Genomic DNA, 19,297 nt, shown 5'->3' on the forward strand with positions numbered 1-19,297 from the left:
TCGTCGTGGCCTTTTCTGCGTGCCTGATGATGCACACAGTGGGCTTTAAATGGGACATGGATGTGAGTTGTGGTCTTGTGGTGTATTCTGGCCTAAGGTTTGCTTTTGTTGTTCATTTGCGCATGGTGTGAATCATTGAATGACTGTTTAGTATAGGGATTGACTTTTTCCACAAGCCCTTTGTGTATATGATCAGTGGAGTCTTTTGCCCTGTGTTGTATTTGTTTCACCTATTTTTGCTGGCATTAAGCATACCAGTACTTTGACAGTGAGTGATGGATGAAGGGAAATTATTCTTTGTGAAGCTAATAATATCACGTTATTATGCTATTGCTAGTTCTATTCGGATCACATGGCAAGACAACAGAATCAGTTTCTTGGAATTAACAATAATATATGATTACGTAATTCAAATTATAATTGAAAGTGCTTTACAAATAAGTAAGTTTTGTGTCTTACGAAATATTAGATAATTTGGTATGTGGTGGCTCGATAAAGGCAATGAATTCCAAACATATGCAACGTGGTAATATATGAAAGAATTAAAGATTTTAAGACTCTTAGCCTGCTTAAATGATGGAAAACAGAGTAACATTTGATTGTGAGTCTTGGTGCCATTTCTGGTAGAAAGAAGGGTTACCCAATCAACTAGATATAATGGGGCTTCACCATATAAGATCTGATTTAAATTGTATTCTAGCATAAAGAGGTAATCATTGTAATTGCTTAGGCAATGGGGAAACAGAATCTGAATGTTGGTAATGTATATCAATCTAGCAGCTGCGTCATGCACTAGTTGTGGACAACCAATTAATGTTTTAGAACAGCATATGTAAAGAATATTATAATAATCTAGACAAAACCGTGGACTGTACTGACAGTCTAAATTTTTCTGGTTCAAAGTATTCACATATTGATCTAAGTGTTTGTTTTTAAGCATGTAGAAAAGACTTGCTAATTATAGATTTAACTTGATTAGATAATGCCATAGAACATTCCACGTCTACTCCCAAGATTTTTTGAACATGATTTTAGTGTGAAAACATTAGTACCAATTGAAAAATGTTGAGATTCAGTGGAATCTGATGGACCTAACCACAAAAATGTGGTTTTCTCAGGATTCGATTTTAGGCGATTATTCAGAATCCAGTTTTCAATTGTATGCACACTCTCCTGGGAGGTCATTTCATTCTGTGTTAGCTGGAACATCACTTCCTGGGCCAAATCTCTAGCAGTGCTTTAAATCAGTCTTGCTGCATGCATCACACGTTTGTGTTAGTAGAATTATTCTAATAGTTTTTCAAAGCAATCTGATCCTATTGCAGATGTGTCATTCATTACATCTTATCAAGGCATTAATTCTTAGCTGGAAAGAGGGGAGAATTCCCAAGTGTAGAAACATTTCTACTTTGAATTGGAATTTAAGTGAGTCTTCTTACTCTCTTTGCAGAATTCTACCTTGTAAATACTGTTATTTGTATATACTGTAAATGATGACATCGGTGGGCACTACCCGAGCTCGGGGAACCTGGGAACAGACACAGATACAGACACAGAGCCAGACACAGCACAAGCAAAGGCCACAGGTGAGGAGGACCAGAGCACCATGCTCTTCTGGGAGGCTTAAGGGAAAAGCACATATTTCCTCATTATGATTCCCCAATGCGTCTGTTACACATGACCTTTACCACAACCTCACTCTGTATTTGTTCATACCAGTATTGGCAATCGCCTCTACGGTACTATGTAAGCCATATTGAGCCTACAAATAGGTGGGGAAAATGTGGGATACAAATGTAATAAATAAAGCACAGAGTACCTAGGTGCCTTTGCAGTTTTCAGGAGGCAAGTTAATAAAGTTACACCTGCTGCAAGTTTTGAAACAAGTTTTAACCGTTTCCCCCTCACTGTACTGGTCAGTACTTGCAGTTTACATCAAAGATAAAGTGCCTCTGTCGAGTGGGTTTGATAACTACTACTGATGCTTAACTTCATTGATGTTGCCTTAGTTTCCACTGCAGACTAAGTATGGGTTCCTAGTTATTAGCTGAGTAATGGGCTAGTAATGAATATTTCTTATCTGAGGGTTTGCTCCTTTTTGGATGAAAGTTGTTCTTGGCTGTGTCTCTCTTGGATAGGATGTAGTGATATTGTCAGGAAGCTGGGCTCAGCCTAGCTCCCTAGAGGGTTAGTAGGGTAGTTAGACATGAAGATGTGCAAGAGGTGGAGCTCAATGGCTTCGTTTGTGAATGTCTTATTTAAATCAAAAGTTTTGCTTGTATGGCTACAACTCGCCCTCCAGATGATATGTGATCCTTTTTTAGGCCACGGCAGAACAGATTCGACTTGCACAGATGATTTCGGACCACAATGATGCTGACTTTGAAGAGAAGGTGAAACAAGTAAGTGTTGGGGGGGGGGGGGGGTTCTCTGCACTTAGCCTGTGGTTCACATGCTGGCAGAGCCGTACTGAAGTGCATATTTTATTATTCAGCCAAATACGAAGAGGGGGCATTCAGCTTTAACATCTTACTATATAAATGAAGAGTGACCGACGTGCTGCACGTGCGCGGCACGTCACAGATCACTCCCGTGCCGTCTGTCGTTTACAGGAGCTACCCTGACGAGCTGCGAGAGCACTTCTTAACCCGGCTCCTGTTTCCCCTCCCCTCATCCGGAGGCGGGGGGCTGCCAAGGGGAAACTACTACTACTACTACTTAACATTTCTAGAGCGCTACTAGGGTTACGCAGCGCTGTACAAAATAAACCAAGAAGGACGGTCCCTGCTCAAAGGAGCTTACAATCTAAGGAACGAAATGTCAAGTTGGGGCAGTCTAGCTTTCCTGGGTAGAGGTGTAGAGGTTAGTTGCCGAAAGTGACATTGAAGAGGTGGGCTTTAAGCAGAGATTTGAAGATGGGCAGGGAGGGGGCCTGGCGTATGGGCTCGGGGAGTTTGTTCCACGCGTGGGGTGAGGCGAGGCAGAAGGGGCGGAGCCTGGAGTTGGCGGTGGAGGAGAAGGGTACTGAAAGGAGGGATTTGTCTTGAGAGCGGAGGTTACGGGTAGGAACGTAAGGGGAGATGAGGGTTGAGAGGTAAGGGGGGGCTGCAGATCGAGTGCATTTATAGGTTAGTAGCAGAAGCTTGAATTGAATGCGGTATCTGATCGGAAGCCAATGAAGTGACTTGAGGAGAGGGGTGATATGAGTGTATCGGTTCTGGCGGAATATAAGACGTGCAGCAGAGTTCTGAACGGACTGAAGGGGGGGATAGATGGCTAAGTGGGAGACCAGTGAGGAGTAGGTTGCAGTAGTCAATGCGAGAGATAAAGAGAGAGTGGATGAGAGTACGGGTGGTCTGCTCAGAGAGGAAAGGGCGGATTTTGCTAATGTTGTAGAGGAAGAAGCGACAGGTCTTGGCTATCTGCTGGATATGCGCCGAGAAGGAGAGGGAGGAGTCGAAGATGACACCGAGATGAAATCCATGTCAAAGCGGAAGCGGAGGAATAACAAGGTGTGCGCAGACTGCAGCGTGCCCGGAGCGGCTGTAGGCAGCAGCAGTGGTTCTCTCTCCTTATACTTGCTCCTGTCAGTGCTCCGATTTCTGCCTGCAGCACTAAAGATGAAGTCGGAGGGCTGAGAGGAGCAGGTATAAGAAGAGAGAGAGAACGTGGACTGGGGGTGGGGAGGAGTGAGGGTTCAGGAGTTAACAGAGAGAGAGAGAGGGGACCACGGGGAGGGGTAAGGGATTCAGGAGAGCAGGAAAAATTACTGGTAGAAGGAGGGCAGAGAAAGAGATGTTTGAAAGGGACAGATGCTGGGAATAGGGGATGAAAAAAACAAGGGAGACTGTGGTCATGGAGTGGAAGGGAGAAATGGTGATCTTGGAGGGCAGGGGAGAGCTGGTGCCTATGGAGGGGGGAAGTAAAGGGAAAAGAGGAGAAAACAGGAGGAGACTGTGATCAGGAAGGGGAGAAATGGTGCCCATGGAGGGGAAGGGACCTGGAGAGAAGAGAGCCAGGAGGAGATGGTCATACACACACACACACACTCTCTCTCTCTCTCTCAACTCACTCTCGCTGTCTCTCTCTCACACACACAGACAAAATATTACAACAATAAGGGAATTACATTTCACAAATAAAAAATGCTGCCCATTTTAATGGGCTAAACGGCTTGTAATAAAAGAAGCCAATGTGAAATCGGGGGTAGTGTTTATTTCAGTCGGATTTAGCACCATAAAGCCCCAGATTATTTGATTTTAAATAGCTGTTTGGCTAAATATGAATAATAATAAAAGAAGCAACATGAAATTAGAGATCGTGTTTATTTCAGTTGGATTTAGCACAGTAGAGCCCTAGATTATTCAAATTTAAATTATTCTGCCAAATACAAATAATATTGGGTACAACCATAGTTAGCAGTGCATTGGTATGTTTGGGAGTGCCTTCCTCCAAGAGCTTAGTGTAACTATTTGTAGAGAGAACTTTCTTTACCTGTGTACAGGTTTAATTTCTTTTCCTCAGCGACCCTCCAGACTGGTCAAGATGCTTGTGTTATGCACGCCTACCAGCAGAGGGAGACTGAACACAAAAACTTAACCAAGTATAAGCCACCTGCCAACCCCCAAGCAGCCAGTAAATCTCAGTCTCCAGCAGAGGGTAGACGTGCAGCCTGAGCAGTAGGATTAAGGTTTCTTTGCTTTTAGCACCCTGTACTTAGAACATTGTGCTTCGGGGAAGCGGGTCCGGTGGGGCTCCCTTTTCCCCTGGGGTGTCACACCCGTGGTCGGGTCTTTCCCCCTGCTGTACTCTCCTGAGAGTCAGACTTGTGCCTCGGCTCCTGTGTGTTGCAAGAACCTTAAGTGCCATAGCCCTTGTCAGTGTATAGCAACTGGGCTGTTTGTTGTGTGTGTGGGGGAAAAAAAAAAAGTATAGAGCTGAATCGGGACGCTCTGCTTCTTTGATTACGGGCTGACAAGGAGAGCTGTTGTATTTTTTGTGAGAGAGAGAGCTAAGGCGCCTGTTAGTGTGTTTTACCTCTTTAATTCTTTAGCGATGTCGGCGGGAAAAGCGGCCCGTTGCCGCTTCTGTGCGCGCTTGGGGGTAGACGTGCCGGGAGCTCCTTGCCGGCTCTGCGGGGAGCCAAAGCAGCCCCTCTCTTCTCCGCTGGTTTTGTCTGCCGAGGTTTCTGGCGTCTGCACGGGGTTAGCTGAATCTGTCTCTCACTCTGGTGCTGTAGCGACGGTTTTGATTTTGGCGGGAACTGCCGCCATCTTGGATTCAGCCGACCCTGCGGTGTCTTCTCAGCCGGTGATAGAGATTCCAGGGCAGAATTTTGGTTGGTCTCCTGAGGCCTCAGGGGCCATGGGATTTCCGCTGGAGTTCATTTGGTCAATGTTTCAAGCCTGGAAGTCAGGTTCTGATCAGACAGAGCTGCAGAAGGGGGTAGGTCCTTTAGTGGCCAAGCGCCAGCGGCTGGATTGGTCGGAGGACCCGGACTTGATGTCTTTGCTACTCTCAGAGGATGAGGGTAGTATGCTGGGAGACGACTTTCTGTTAGACAGTGGTCCTGAGGAGGAGGGTGCCTTACCAGGTGAGGACCCCTCGGTCATGAGGATCTTCCATAGAGACAAACTTCCTGAGCTGATTGATCAGGTAGTGGCTACTCTTAAATTTGGTGTTCCTGAGCCTATGGTAGGGGAGGTTAAGCAGGTAGATTCGTTGGTCAAGGGAATTCGCCGGTCTTCTCGCTCTTTTCCTATGAATAAGGACCTTAGAGATATGGTCTTGCAAGAGTGGTCCTCCCCAGATTCGGCTTGTAGGGTGGTTAGAGCTATGGCGAGACTTTATCCTATTCCTCAAGAGGGTAGGGACTCTTTTAAATCCCCTACAGTGGGTGCGGTGGTGACGGCGGTCACCAAGGCTACTGCTGTTCCGGTTGATGGGGGGGCTGCCCTTAGGGATCCCCAAGATAGGAAGTTAGAATCTTTTATTCGGCGAAGTTTTGATCTTTCTGCTTTGTCGTTACAGGCCGCGCTGTGTGGAGGTTTAGTAGTTCGTGCTTGTTTCCATTGGGCTGAAAAGCTTCTGGATGGTCCAGCAGTGGACAGATCTTCCTGGGTTCAGGAGTTAGCCAAGCGGGAGATGGGATCCTCTTTCCTGGCAGATGCTTGTTATGATTTGCTGAGAGCTTCGGCTAAGAATATGGCGTTGGTTGTCGGAGCTCGGCGAGCGCTTTGGCTTCGAGGTTGGACCGCAGATGCGGCTTCTAAATCCAAGTTATGTTCTCTTTAAGGGATTCATGCTCTTTGGGGAACAGTTGGATAAGTTGGTACACGGACTTGGGGATGCTAAAGTTCCGCGGCTGCCAGAATTGCGTCCTAGAGCAGGTAGTCAAGGAATGTCGGGGCGTGCTTGTTTGAGAGATGAACGGCACTATAGGCCGGGTAGGTTTAATGCTGCGCCTAGAGGACAATATTTTCAGTGCACTCAGCCCTTTCGTGGAGGTCGTCGAGGAAGGCGAGAGGCATCTGCGGGGGGGTCCTTCCTCCGTGCATGCTTCACAATGAAGGTGTGCGGGTCCAGCCTCTGGTGCGCGTAGGTGCTCGTCTAAGTCAGTTTTAGCAGAGGTGGACCCACATCACGACAGATCAATGGGTTCTCGAATTAGTGTGAGACGGGTATGCCCTAGAGTTCGAGGACTTTGTGCCAGATTTCTTTCTAGCTTCCCCGTGTCACTCTCGGCTCAAGGCCAAGGCAATTCGACAGACCCTCCGTCGTCTGATAGATCTGGGGGCGGTAGTTCCCTTTCTGATATCAGAAAGGGGGGCAGGTTGTTGTTCGATTTATTTTGAGGTCCCCAAGAAGGAGGGTTCCTTCCGGCCTATTTTAGATCTAAAAAGGGTCAACCGGGCGCTGAGGGTGCCCTCCTTTTGCATGGAGACGTTGCGTTCGGTCATAGTAGTGGTTCAGTCGGGGGAGTTCCTCACTTCTCTGGATCTGACGGAAGCCTATCTACATATTCCCATCCGGGCGGCGCATCACCATTTTCTCCGTTTTGCAGTTTTAGGCCAGCATTTTCAATTTTGTGCTCTGCCGTTTGATCTGGCTATGGCGCCTCGTACTTTTCAAGGTTATGGTGGTCATGGCAGCGACTTTGAGAGAACAAGGAGTATTAGTTCATCTGTATCTCGACGATTGGCTGATCCGAGCCAAGTCCAGGCAGGAGAGTGTAGAGGCAACCGCGACGGTAGTGTCCTTCTTGGAGTCGCTCGGTTGGGTGGTGAACGTTGGCAAGAATAAAAGTGGGAGAGTGACCAAGGAAACCAAAGACAGGAAGATGTACAATAAGAAGGTTTATTTGAAGTATGAAGACTCGACAGAACGTGCAACAACGTTGTGTCGAGTCTTCATACTTCAAATAAACCTTCTTATTAATGTACATCTTCCTGTCTTTGGTTTCCTTGGTCGCTCTCCCACTTTTTTTGTTGTACGTTGTGTCGAGTCTTCATACTTCTTATTAATGTACATCTTCCTGTCTTTGGCTTCCTTGGTTGCTCTCCCATTTTTTTTTTTTTTTTTTTTTTTTGTTGAATGTTGGCAAGAGTCACTTAGTTCCATCTCAATCCCTGGAGTATCTGGGAGTTCGTTTCGACACATTGAAGGGTCTGGTGTTTTTACCGTCAGTTCGGATTGCCAAAATACAGGAGTTAATTAGTCAATTTTGCTCCAAGAGGCGTCCTTCAGCTCGCTCTTATCTTCAGATATTGGGTCTTATGGCGGCATCGATAGAGGTAGTTCTTTGGGCCAGAGCTCACGTGCGGCAGTTACAGTTGGCACTGTTGGATCGTTGGTCTCCTCAGACTCAGAACTTGGAGGAAAGACTTTTCTTGCCGGAAGCTCCTCGTCTCAGCCTGCGGTGGTGGCTTCATACGCCGAATCTGGAGAGGGGCATGCCCTTGGATCCTCCAGATTGGGTTGTTCTGACCACAGATGCCAGTATGGCAGGTTGGGGAGCACATTGTCTCGGACAGGTGGCTCAGGGTCTCTGGTGACCGGAGGAGGCCAGGTGGTCTATCAGTCGGCTGGAAACTCGGGCGACCCGGTTGGCTCTGCAGGCTCTTCAGTATCTACTCGTCGACAAGGCGGTTTGAGTTCTGTCCGACAACGCCACGGCCATCGCTTACGTAAATCATCAGGGGGGCACAAAGAGTTGGGAGGTCGCCAAGGAGACAACGGAGTTAATGCATTGGGCGGAAGTTCATCTGCAGTGTCTCTCGGCAGGTTGTGTGGCCGGTGTGGACAACGTCAGTGCGGACTTTCTGAGCAGGCACACATTAGATCCAGGAGAGTGGTCGCTTCATCGTCTCGTGATAGAGTGAGGACTCCCGATGATAGATCTCATGGTAACCTCCGACAATGCTCAAGTGCCCAGGTTTTTCAGTCGACGGCGGGATCCGCAGTCCGAGGGGATCGACGCTCTGGTGCGTCCATGGCCTCCTCATCAGTTGGTGTACGTATTTACTCCTTGGCCCTTAGTAGGGCGGGTAGTTCAAAGAATAGAGCGGTACTTAGGTGATTCTCGTGGTCCCGAATTGGCCTCGTCGTCCTTGGTACGGAGATCTAGTGCGTCTGGCAATCAGAGGTCCCCTGAGACTGGAAGAGCCGGTGTTGTTAGTGCAAGGCCCCATCGTAATGCCCGATCCGTCTCCGTTCTCGCTTACGGCCTGGCTCTTGAAAGGGACAGGTTGAGGAAGAAGGGATTTTCGTCTAGAGTAATTGATACGATGTTGCAGTCCCGGAAACAGTCCACTTCGTTTGCTTATGTCCGCGTGTGGCAGATATTTGAGTTGGTGTCAGGATCATTCTTACTCTCCTTGGAACGTTTCTGTTCCGGAGGTGTTAGAGTATTTACAGGATGGTGTGGACAGAGGTCTTGCCCTTTCCTCTTTGAAGGTGCAGGTTGTGGCCTTGGCTTGCTTCCGGGGAAAGGTTCGGGGGGTTTTCTTGGCCTCTTCTCCGGATGTGGTTCTTTTCTTTCTGGCTGTGAAGTTGATTCGTCCTGCATATCGTCAGGTGGTTCCTCTGTGGGATTTGAATTTTGTGTTGGAAGTGTTGGTGGGTCCTCCTTTTGAGCCCTTGGTTACCTTTAAGGATCTTACTTTGAAGACAGTATTTTTGGTGGCTATTACTTCGGCTCAGTGAGTTTCAGAGTTGCAGGCTTTGTCTTGTCTTGTGCCTTTTCTGACTTTTTCTAAGGAGAAGGTCTCTTTGAAGCCTGTCCCGTCTTTTTTTACCTAAGGTGGTGTCTTCTTTTCATGTGAATCAGGACATTTCTTTGCCAGTTCTGGGCGATAGGTTGAGAGACTCGTCTCAACGCCGGTTGGCTAAACTGGATGTACGTCGAGTTTTGCGTTCTTACCTGTCAAGGACTCAAGTGTTTCGGACATCTAGGTTGTTTGTGTTGTATGGAGGAGCTAAGAAGGGAGCGGCAGCTCCTAAGGTAACAATTTCCAGATGGTTGAAGGAGGCGGTTTCTTCGGCGTATTTGCTCAAGCGATGTAAAGTGCCTGAGGTGCTTAAGGCGCATTCTACTCGGGGGGTGGCTTCCTCCTGGGCTGAAAGTAGTTTGATTCCTCCTCAAGACATTTGCAGAGTGGCTGTCTTGTCCTCGCTGCATTCTTTTGTGAAGCATTATAGAATTGATGTGCAGGCTAGGGAGGATGCAAGTTTTGGTGTGGCAGTTTTGACTTCTGGGGTTCAACGTTCCCACCCTTAGATTATATACTGCTTTGGTACTTCCCAAGCGTCTTGACCGGTCTGGAGGGTCGCTGAGGAAGGTGAAATTAGGTCTTGCCTGCTAATTTTCTTTCCTCTAGACCCTCCAGACCGGTCAAGAACCCTCCCGCTGTATGTATATATATTTTTTTTATTTTAGTGTGATTGGCAGATTAGTGGTCTTTTTGAATTTCTGTGTTGCTTTCGCTGATAGGTCTCTAAATTTTGAACTTCTGGTTTTCTGAAGTTGTATTGTAGTTTCCTCTGGACTTTCAGAGAAGGACCGCAGCGCTCTTGCGTTCGGTCGATAGAAGCACGTTCGTATGGTTTGTTTCTGAGTACAGCGTTCTGTGGCCTTTCGGGGTTTTAGTTTGTTGATTGTTTTGTTGTGTTCTGCTTTGTTACGGATTTACTGGCTGCTTGGGGGTTGGCAGGTGGCTTATACTTGGTTAAGTTTTTGTGTTCTCAGTCTCCCTCTGCTGGTAGGCGTGCATAACCCAAGCGTCTTGACCGGTCTGGAGGGTCTAGAGGAAAGAAAATTAGCAGGTAAGACCTAATTTCACCTTTATTGACGTGCTGACTTTGCTGTCATTTCCTAGGGCTGGCAACAGTATCTGGTGGCTCTTGCTGCTGCAGTTCTAGTGGGGTGCTTTTGACTGGCTGCCAGTCTTGTGTTGCTTTCATAGGAATATTCTCCCCAATCTCAAGTCACTTTTAATAAGAAGAACTGTAGTGAAAATTGTCTGGATTGTTCTCACTTTCCTGTTTACGTTTCACCACTGGTTTTTCTTAAGTTGCTATGGCTATAGTAAATTGTAGCCTCTGGGCATCTAGAAGGTCACCGGGCCTCCTTTCAGCACTGTGTATCTTGATGGTGACTCTAATAAACCTGCTTGTGATGCTTCAGAGGAATTCAATAAGGTGTGCTGCTAGCATGTGATAAATTGTAAAGACGTTATACACAATCATTGACTCTACTAGGCTGTCCTCTTGTTCCCTGTACATGCTTGGGACTTGGTGTTCTTGGGTGTTGTGTGTGCAGGGTTTTCACTTTCCTCCTCCTTCCTGCAGCTTATTGATATCACAGGGAAGAATCAGGATGAATGCGTGATTGCTCTTCATGACTGCAATGGAGACCTCAACAGAGCCATCAATGTGCTGCTGGAGGGCAATCCAGACACGGTAGGAAATTTTCATCTTAGCACAAGGAGGATCTTTGACCTTTATGGAATTTCCTTTCCCCGGGCCCTGTGCTTATTTGCATTGTACTGATTTATAATTTTCTTCTATTAGCATTCCTGGGAGATGGTTGGAAGGAAGAAAGTCTCTGGACAAAAGGAGAGTGCGCAGACAGAACCCAGTGAAGAGAACAAGGAAAGCCGCGAGAGAGAGCGGGACTATAGCCGGCGGCGTGCTGGGCTGCCTAGGAGGGGAAGAGGTGCCAGCCGTGGCAGAGAGTGTACGACACATCCTTATGGCTTTGTATAAGAAGCTGTTTGCTATAACATTTCAGCCAAGTGTTAGTTTGTCATTTTTGGAGTGCTTTTTGGATATACTGGGAGTTGCAGTTATGGAAGGTGGTTTTTGTCCTCTGATGTAGCGTGTTTTGTATCTGAGTGGAAGAAAAGCCCTAGTGACTTGAGCCTGCAGTGTGTTAAGTGGTTTTGTGCTCCCTTACCAGACTGGCAGTGGGCAGGAGCACAGCACTGACTGGTCTCATGGCTGGCAGGACATGCTCTGCTTTAGGGTGGGAGGTTTCTCCTGGATGACTTTGTTCAGGTTCACGTGGGTTGATGATCAGACTGCTTTGACTAATGACGCATCACCCACGCATGCACAGGGTTCTAGTTTGGTTGCCCGTGGCAGGGGCAGTCAGAATGGAGGTGTCATGCTGTAATGTGTCTTTCAGTTCGGGGCCAGGAGAATGGCCTGGATGGTGGAAAGAGTGGAGGACCATCTGGCAGAGGCACAGAGAGAGGGAGAAGAGGGCGTGGAAGAGGCCGAGGTAATGGACTATGTTGCTTTGTGTGTGCAGTGAAAGGGGAGGTGGGGTGGAAGCTTAGAACATTCTGCTTTGACAGCGTTGTGTTGGTGACATGTTCCTTTATCCTGCTGTTCTAAGTTTCTCTCTTTTGGGCTTGTTCTATGGAAGCTTGTATTTGAAGAGCTCCTTCCAGGTGCTGCTCCAGTCCCTTGGGGTAACCTCCCTTCTGTTATTAGAAATAGTTCTTCTTATGAGTTTTACAAGAACTAATAAAGACCTGACGTATTTCAACGATTTTTGTTTGGAGAAAGAACTTTTTCTGTTAGAAGAGTCATCATATTATTTTGTATTTGGGTTGTAAAGGTACTTTATACTTGGGAAAGTTTAATGATACATTTTATATTTCAGGTTGCTGCTTTGTATTGTAAAGATTTTATGTTTGTAACCCACTTTGAACTTTTAGGTTAAGTGGGATAGAAGTGCATTTCCATTCTTTTGGTGACGTTGGAAGGTGGCTGCAATTTAAGTTGTTGTAGTCTTACTTCTGAAAGTGATGTGCTGTACTCTTGGACACCAGTTTTAGGAGCAGGGTCTTGTAAGTGAGACGGGGTAAACATCAAGGTGGTGTACTCTTGACTTTAAATCCTGCTACCTCTCGTGATCCATAGGAGCAGCCACGCTAATGATGAACTTTTCTTGATTACATTTTTGGGAGGCTTGAAGTGGCAGCTCCTCCATCCTTTTTAGCCCATCAATGAGCCACTTTTACCAGCCACTGCTAAGAGCCTTATGCTAGGTGAAGAGCTGTAGAAGAGACCTCCTGAGTGGGTCGGAGGTGGGAAATGATTCATAGTCTGGATCAGGTGGATACTTGCATATATACATGGATTAGGGAGAAGATCAGGCCTCTGAATTTCTTTCCTGTCTTTCATTTCTGCCACAGGTGGCTCTGGCAGGAGGGGAGGAAGGTTTTCTGCACAAGGCATGGGGTAAGTTACTTAGGAAGCTCATGGTAAAGCCCCAGATACCTCACCAGTGTTCCGTTTAAGACTTCATTTTTCAACCCAGACCTTGGGACACACCCAGTCAGTCAGGATTTCCAGGATAAATAAGAAAGTGGGTGATTTGCACACACCGCCTTCATTGTATTCAAGTCTGTATGTTCATTGTGGATATCTGAAAAACCTGACTGGCTAGTTGTGAAAACCCCTACTCGAAGATGTAGGTAAGTGCAGGTGACTCTGTTTAATTTGGGCCAGCACTGAAAGCAGCTTCAGAACTCATGGGCCTGCACTTCTGCCAGTCCTGCCTTGAATGGGATCAGCAAGTAGGAGATTCTGGCTGATGAGTTTTGAAACTATGAGACGGAGGGAACAAGCAGCAGAGGATGGATGCTGAGGAAGTGAGAGAGAGGATGATGAAGGCAAGGTGGAAGAATGGGAGAGGAGCTTTATTTTTGTAATGTCTTTCCAGGTTCAGCCCAAGGTAGTCTATGCTACTTTTTTCTGGCCAGTAATATGGATCAGGGATGGTGTGGAAGGGATGGGATACAAAAGGACTGGAAGGGTAGGAGAGTGCATGGATGTGTGAGACACTCGGGAGCAGTGACGGGTGGAGAATGAGCAAGAAAGATGTAAAACGAAACAACAGTGAAAGTTTGTAGTGAGAAAATGAGTTCTAAAGTGATTATTACGTGCAGCGTTATCCGACCTGAATGAAATGTCACCCTCATTTTTGTTTTCAGAACGTTTAATCCAGCCGATTATGCAGAAGCCACAAGCATGGAAGACAGCTATGGAAATAACAGTAGCACCTGGAATAACTCTGGCAGCTCAGAACCAGATGATGGGACGGGTAAGTCAGAGCCAGCTGTTAACGTGAAATGAAGTAGTGTAGCACTTACATAATGGATTTTAGATTTCATTTTGAGCTCAAGGCGAGTTACAACAAACAAACATAATTTCTTTTTCGCTGCTCAAGTGGGCATGCAATTTAAGTTGTAACAGAGGCAGTGGAGCATGAAATGACATGACGCAAGTCCTGTCCCGATTCTCATAGCACTCCCTGCTGTTTTATTTCTAAGATCCTCTTCCTACCCCAAGCACTGTCAATACATATTACTTCTGTTCCCCCCACCCCCAAACGCTATTGGCAGTACTGAGGCCCTCTTTCCTCACAGTTCTGCTAGTTACCTCGCTCCTGCGGTGCTCTGCAGTAGGAGGAGCCAACACACACTGCTGTAGTTGTCGTTAAGGGGATTCATGTATGCTACTTGTACAGTAAGCTAAAAGTTGTGAGTGATCTTTTCTTTAGCAGTACTTTCATATTTAATGTAGTGTTACAAATACTCAATTATCTGCTTCCATTTTGCATGGCTCCTGTGTGTTTCCATCAGAGCCATGTTCGGTATCCGAACTGTGCGCTTGGGTCATGGACACTGCACCTGACCGTCATGCTTGGTTTGATTGGTTGTTTTTCTTTTCTTTGTCTTTTTATTTCAGGACTTGATTTCATTGGGGGTGAGGGGTCAAATTATCCCCGAAAATTTTCCACTGCTCCTGGTACGATACATCCAGGTGCAATAACTGCCCCGGATCTTTCTTTTTCTTGTTTCTGTTGTCATCTCTGTGGACGTGTCCTTTTCCCTTCTAGTTTTTAAAAATGCACTGGATATGTATTTGAAGTGTGTTTTGTTTCTTGACCTGATCGTGGTTTCATCTTTTGGCATTCTGCTAGAGGTGCTGGAAAATTCTGCCCTTCTGCCTCCCTGTCCCTTAGTGCATTATGGAAGGGTGGCGGGGGGGGGGGGGGGGGGGGGGGGGATTAATTTGCTTCACACAACAGGGTAATACAGCATTTTATGGACCATTGATTTTTACATGTTGTCCCTCCAAGTAGGACTGCTGTGTTTTTGGAGTTACATAGGCAAATTAACCTAGCTGAGTTCCCCTAAAAATTAAGCCTGTTTGTTTTTTGTTTTTCTTCAGCGTCTGATCTAGACCAATCCCCATGAGTGGGGGTATATGCCCTCCTACCAGCAGATGGGGAGCCTGAGAACTAACTGAGATCTCAACAGACCCAAGGTTTCTCAGTATTTCTCAGTCTCCTCAGCAGATGGTAGGTAGGTGCCTGTGCAGACTGTTTTTCTTCGCGATTAAAAAAAGGGGGGGGGGGGGGGGGAAAGGTAGCTAAATTGAGCTTTCTAAGCTTGTTGGGAACAACAGATTATGAAGCAGTCCCTCCAAATGTATTTCTATCCTTTAAAAAAAAAATTGTAAATGTCCAAGCTCACGTAGTAAATAAAAGAACCCCAGCACTGCTGTGTGTTGTCCTTTGGGGCTCAGAGGACAGCTGGCCACTGCTTGTTAATTGCTTGTCTGTCTGGGGCTCCTTTTGGAATCTTTCAGGCCCAGGGGTTCACACTCCACGGTGTGGGTCCCTCCCCCCCTCTTTCACTGCTTGGTTGCAGTGTGCCTGGGCCCTCTTGCCCTTCTACCAGAGAGAGGTTCCTGTTTGAAACATTTTTATTGAACAACAAGAACAGCAGATCAGTAAACACATTAACAGCTTATGCAGTCCAATATCATGTACAAAGTTACATAACATCCTAAACTCGCAACCTGTTTTGGTTTTTAAGGCTCAGATTGGGAGGCACTGTTAAGACACACATCTTCTCGTGCATAAAACTGCAGAGTACTGGGTTCTTATAACTTCTAAATCTGGAGACACATTTTGCCCTTGATCGACTGACCGCTTGTGTGAATGGCATGCAGTCATTTTTTTCCCCTGATTGAAGCTGATACCCCAAATGTGTTTGGCTGTTTCCATGACTTTTGGCTTAGCACAGCTGTTGAGAGTGGATATGTTTCTGTATTTCTGTACCATGCTAGAGAGATGTACAGACTGGGGCAGGTTTAGGAGGGAAGATCTTTGAGTCCTTCATTGTCTTATCCTTCCTTTTGAATGCGAGGTTTTCTCTGTAAGTGAGCAGGTTCTGTGAAAGAAGTGTTCTGAACTTTTCTGATGTCCTTATAGGTGCATGGAGGACAGCAACGGAGGAATGGGGAACTGAAGACTGGAATGAAGATGTAAGTTTTTGGCCAGTAAGGTAGAGGTTTCAAGGTATATTACATATGGAAGCATTTTACTGATAACATGGAAATACTCTTACCTGTCCTCAAGGTTGTCTTTGTGATAGACAGTAGTTAGAGAGAAATGCTGGGATGCAAATAGTGAGGTATAATTGTATGAAAAGGGTGAAACTAGCATATTAAAAATTACTAGTATTATCAGAGTCTTGAGCTAACATCTTCCAGGAAGGTAGATAGAGTTGAGAGTCCAGAGGAGGGCTATCTAAGTGAGATGAGACTTACATCTAAATATAGATACCCCACAGGAAAGGAGGCAGAAGAATGGAACGCAGACATGCATATACATCCACTCTTTTTCATGTGAAGGGGAGGGGTCATGCTTTGAGATTGAAAGGGAGCAGATCTAAAGTTTTCTGTCATGCGAGTCTGTAGTTGAGTTTTTTAAGTTTAGTGTTGGAAATGTTTTGACAGAGTGTGCTGTTCACTGTCACTGGATAGCGATTAGATTGAGTTAAGCAGTTACAGGTAGGATATCACTTGGATTGATGTAAACAAATTTTGTTTTCCCGTGGTATATCATGTCAATCGAACAAAATAATTATACTTTCATCTCAGGAAATGTATGTAGTCGGTGTTGTACGTAGTTGGCTGAACTGCTGAATTGTGTTGTACATATCTATGGTTGGAAAAGTTGAATAAAGAAAATGGGGGGAGAGGTTAGGCGCCATCATGTCTATCTAATGAACAGATATGGAACGTTACTGCCAATGGGGCCTCAGTGCTGCTCTTTGTTGCACCAATATAGGTAAATGATAAACAATCTAAGTAATACCTCGAGTCTGATGGCCCATGTTCCTTTCCTCTTGCAATATTGTGGATCCCATTTGGTCTTCAACTTTACTCTCATGTCCCCATCATTACGAATTCCCTGTGCTCCCATACTGTTTTTCTTCCAGCATCTCCTTTGGGAACTGTTCTGTGAAGAAATGTCCATAAATCTGTGTGTTGTATGCATTTTCATTCTTCCTTATCCCTCAGACCAGTCCAGAACCAATGGGTTATCCCCTGGGCATCCTTTCTTAGCTGGGGAAACAGCTCTCCAGCTGGGCCAAGCACAAGATTTATCTCAGAGCCAGTGGCACAAAATGTCTATCACCATCTGCTGGAGACAGAATACTGGTAAGCGACTACAGCATGGTGTCCTCTATAGGGTAGGGTTCACAATGCAGTCTTCTCCCTCTCCATCTTCTGGCTGACGGGCATACTTCATTGGTTCTGGACTGGTATGGAGCACTTAAGGAAAGAAAATTATTTGCTTTTGGCCCTTACAGAGACATGAAAGCAACAGGGCAGGTGGTCCACAAACTTCAAGATGGTGGTGAACAAAAGCAGGTTGGACTCAACAGAGTTCATCATTTCCTTTCTGAGCACACTACCAGAACCCTTATCCACACTCTTATCATCTCTTTCTCAGACTATTGCAAGTTGCTTCTCACTGGTCTCCCACTTAGCCATCAATCTGTTCGAAATTCTGCTGCATGACTATATTCCACCAGTGTCGTTATGCTCATATTAGCCCTCTCCTCAAGTCACTTCACTGGCTCCCTATCCGTTTCCGCATACAGTTCAAACTCCTCTTAATGACTTACAAGTGCATTCACTCTGCAGCTCCTCGGTACCTCTCCACTCTCATCTCTCCCTACACTCCTCCCCGGGAACTCCGTTCAATGGGCAAATCTCTCTTATCTGCACCGTTCTCCTCCACCGCTAACTCAGACTCCGTTCCTTCTATCTTGCTGCACCATATGCTTGGAATAGACTTCCTGAGCCAGTACGTCAAGCTCCATCTCTGGCCATCTTCAAATCTAAGCTAAAAGCCCACCTTTTTGATGATGCTTTTAACTCCTAACCCTTACTCGTTCAGTACCCATGTTTTATCATTCTCACTTAGCATTCCCTTATCTCAAATTTGACCTGTTTGTCCTAATTAGATTGTATGCTCTGCCGAGCAGGGACTGTCTCTTCCTCAGCGACCCTCCAGACCGGTCAAGACGCTTGGGTTATGCACGCCTACCAGCAGAGGGAGACTGAGAACACAAAAACTGAACCTAGCATAAGCCAGCAGCCAACCCCCAAGCAGCCAGTAAATCTCAGTCTCCAGCAGAGGGTAGATGTGCAGCCTGAGCAGTCAGTCTGGTCTGGTAGGATTAGAGAGTCTGATTTTTATACCCTGTACTTAGAATTTGTGCTTCGGGGAAGCGGGTCCGGTGGGGCTCCCTGTTCCCCTAGGGGTTTTACACCCGTGTCCGGGTTTTGCCCCTGCTGTACCTTGTGTGAAGGCAGCCTGGTGCCTCGGCTCCTGTGCTACAGGAACCTTGAGAGCCTTAGCCCTTGTCAGTGTATAGCAACTGGGCTGTTTGCTGTGTGTGTGAGAGAAAAAAAAAAAAAAAAAAAAAAAAAAAAAGGAAAGTAAGCGGCAGACAGTGCTGGTCTGCATCAGAAAATTTTGTTGTTTCTCTTTTTGGGGGCTGGCAAGGGTTTTAGTGTGGTTTTGAGGAAGGGAGTAGAGCTGGGGCGATTTTGGCGGTTTGTGTGTGTACCGCTTTAAATTTTAGCGATGTCGGCGGGAAAAGCGGCTCGTTGCCGTTCCTGCGCGCGTCGGGGGATTGAAACGCCCGGAGCTCCGTGCAAGTTTTGCGGTGAGCCTAAGCACTCTCTCTCTTCCCCTCCGGTTTTGGCTGCTGAGGTTTCGGGCAGCAGTAAGGGCCTCTCGGGGTCTGTATCAGGTTCTGGTGCGGTGACGGCGGTCCCGATTTTGGCGGGAACCGCCGCCATCTTGGATTCGGCTCCGCTGGCGATCCCGGCCCAGCAGGTGGTGGAGGGCCCGGGACAGAATGTTGGGTGCTCTCCAGGGCCTTCGGGGGCCATGGGATTTCCACCGGAGTTTGTCTGGTCGATGTTTCAGGCCTGGCAGGCAGGTGCTTCTCAGCCGGAGGTACAGAAGGGGGCAGCTCCTTTGGGGGTCAAGCGCCCACGGTTAGATTATGGGGAGGACCCTGATTTTTTGTCTTTCCCTCCCTCGGAAGATGAGGGTAGTGGATTGGGTGATGAGTTCCCTTTAGACATGGATCCTGAAGAGGAGGGGTCCTTCCCAGGGGAGGATTCCTCGGTGGTAAGGATTTTTCCTAGGGATGAGCTTCCGGAGCTCATTGATCAAGTGATGTCTACGCTTAGGTTTGAGGCTCCTGAGCCTGTTGTAGCGGAGGTTAAGCAGATAGACCCTTTGGTTAAGGGTATTCGTAAGGCTTCTCGTTCTTTCCCTATGAATCAGGATCTGAGGGATATGATCTTACAGGAGTGGTCCTCTCCAGATTCAGCCTGTCGGGTGGTTAAAGCGATGGCGAGACTTTATCCTATTCCCCAAGAAGATAGGGATTCTTTTAAA

General features: G+C 46.7%; 1 protein-coding gene across 12 annotated transcripts in view; it reads left to right on the forward strand.

Moving 5' to 3' along the window:
- UBAP2L (ubiquitin associated protein 2 like) overlaps positions 1-19,297 on the forward strand; it is a 127,936-nt gene that overhangs the window by 3,904 nt on the left and 104,735 nt on the right. For 9 of the 12 annotated variants that reach the window (XM_030188166.1, XM_030188167.1, XM_030188168.1 and 6 more), the window contains exons 2-10: positions 1,451-1,586; positions 2,325-2,402; positions 10,849-10,959; positions 11,071-11,236; positions 11,687-11,782; positions 12,705-12,750; positions 13,506-13,615; positions 14,263-14,322; positions 15,797-15,849. In XM_030188166.1, the coding sequence (XP_030044026.1) occupies positions 1,491-1,586; positions 2,325-2,402; positions 10,849-10,959; positions 11,071-11,236; positions 11,687-11,782; positions 12,705-12,750; positions 13,506-13,615; positions 14,263-14,322; positions 15,797-15,849 (816 nt within the window). In that variant the 5' untranslated portion in view covers positions 1,451-1,490. The remainder of the gene's footprint in view (positions 1-1,450; positions 1,587-2,324; positions 2,403-10,848; positions 10,960-11,070; positions 11,237-11,686; positions 11,783-12,704; positions 12,751-13,505; positions 13,616-14,262; positions 14,323-15,796; positions 15,850-19,297) is intronic. The other 3 variants (XM_030188169.1, XM_030188177.1, XM_030188178.1) reach the window with 1 other exon arrangement.

This window comes from Microcaecilia unicolor, chromosome 14 (assembly GCF_901765095.1).
Source record: "Microcaecilia unicolor chromosome 14, aMicUni1.1, whole genome shotgun sequence".
NCBI classification, from domain to species: domain Eukaryota; kingdom Metazoa; phylum Chordata; class Amphibia; order Gymnophiona; family Siphonopidae; genus Microcaecilia; species Microcaecilia unicolor.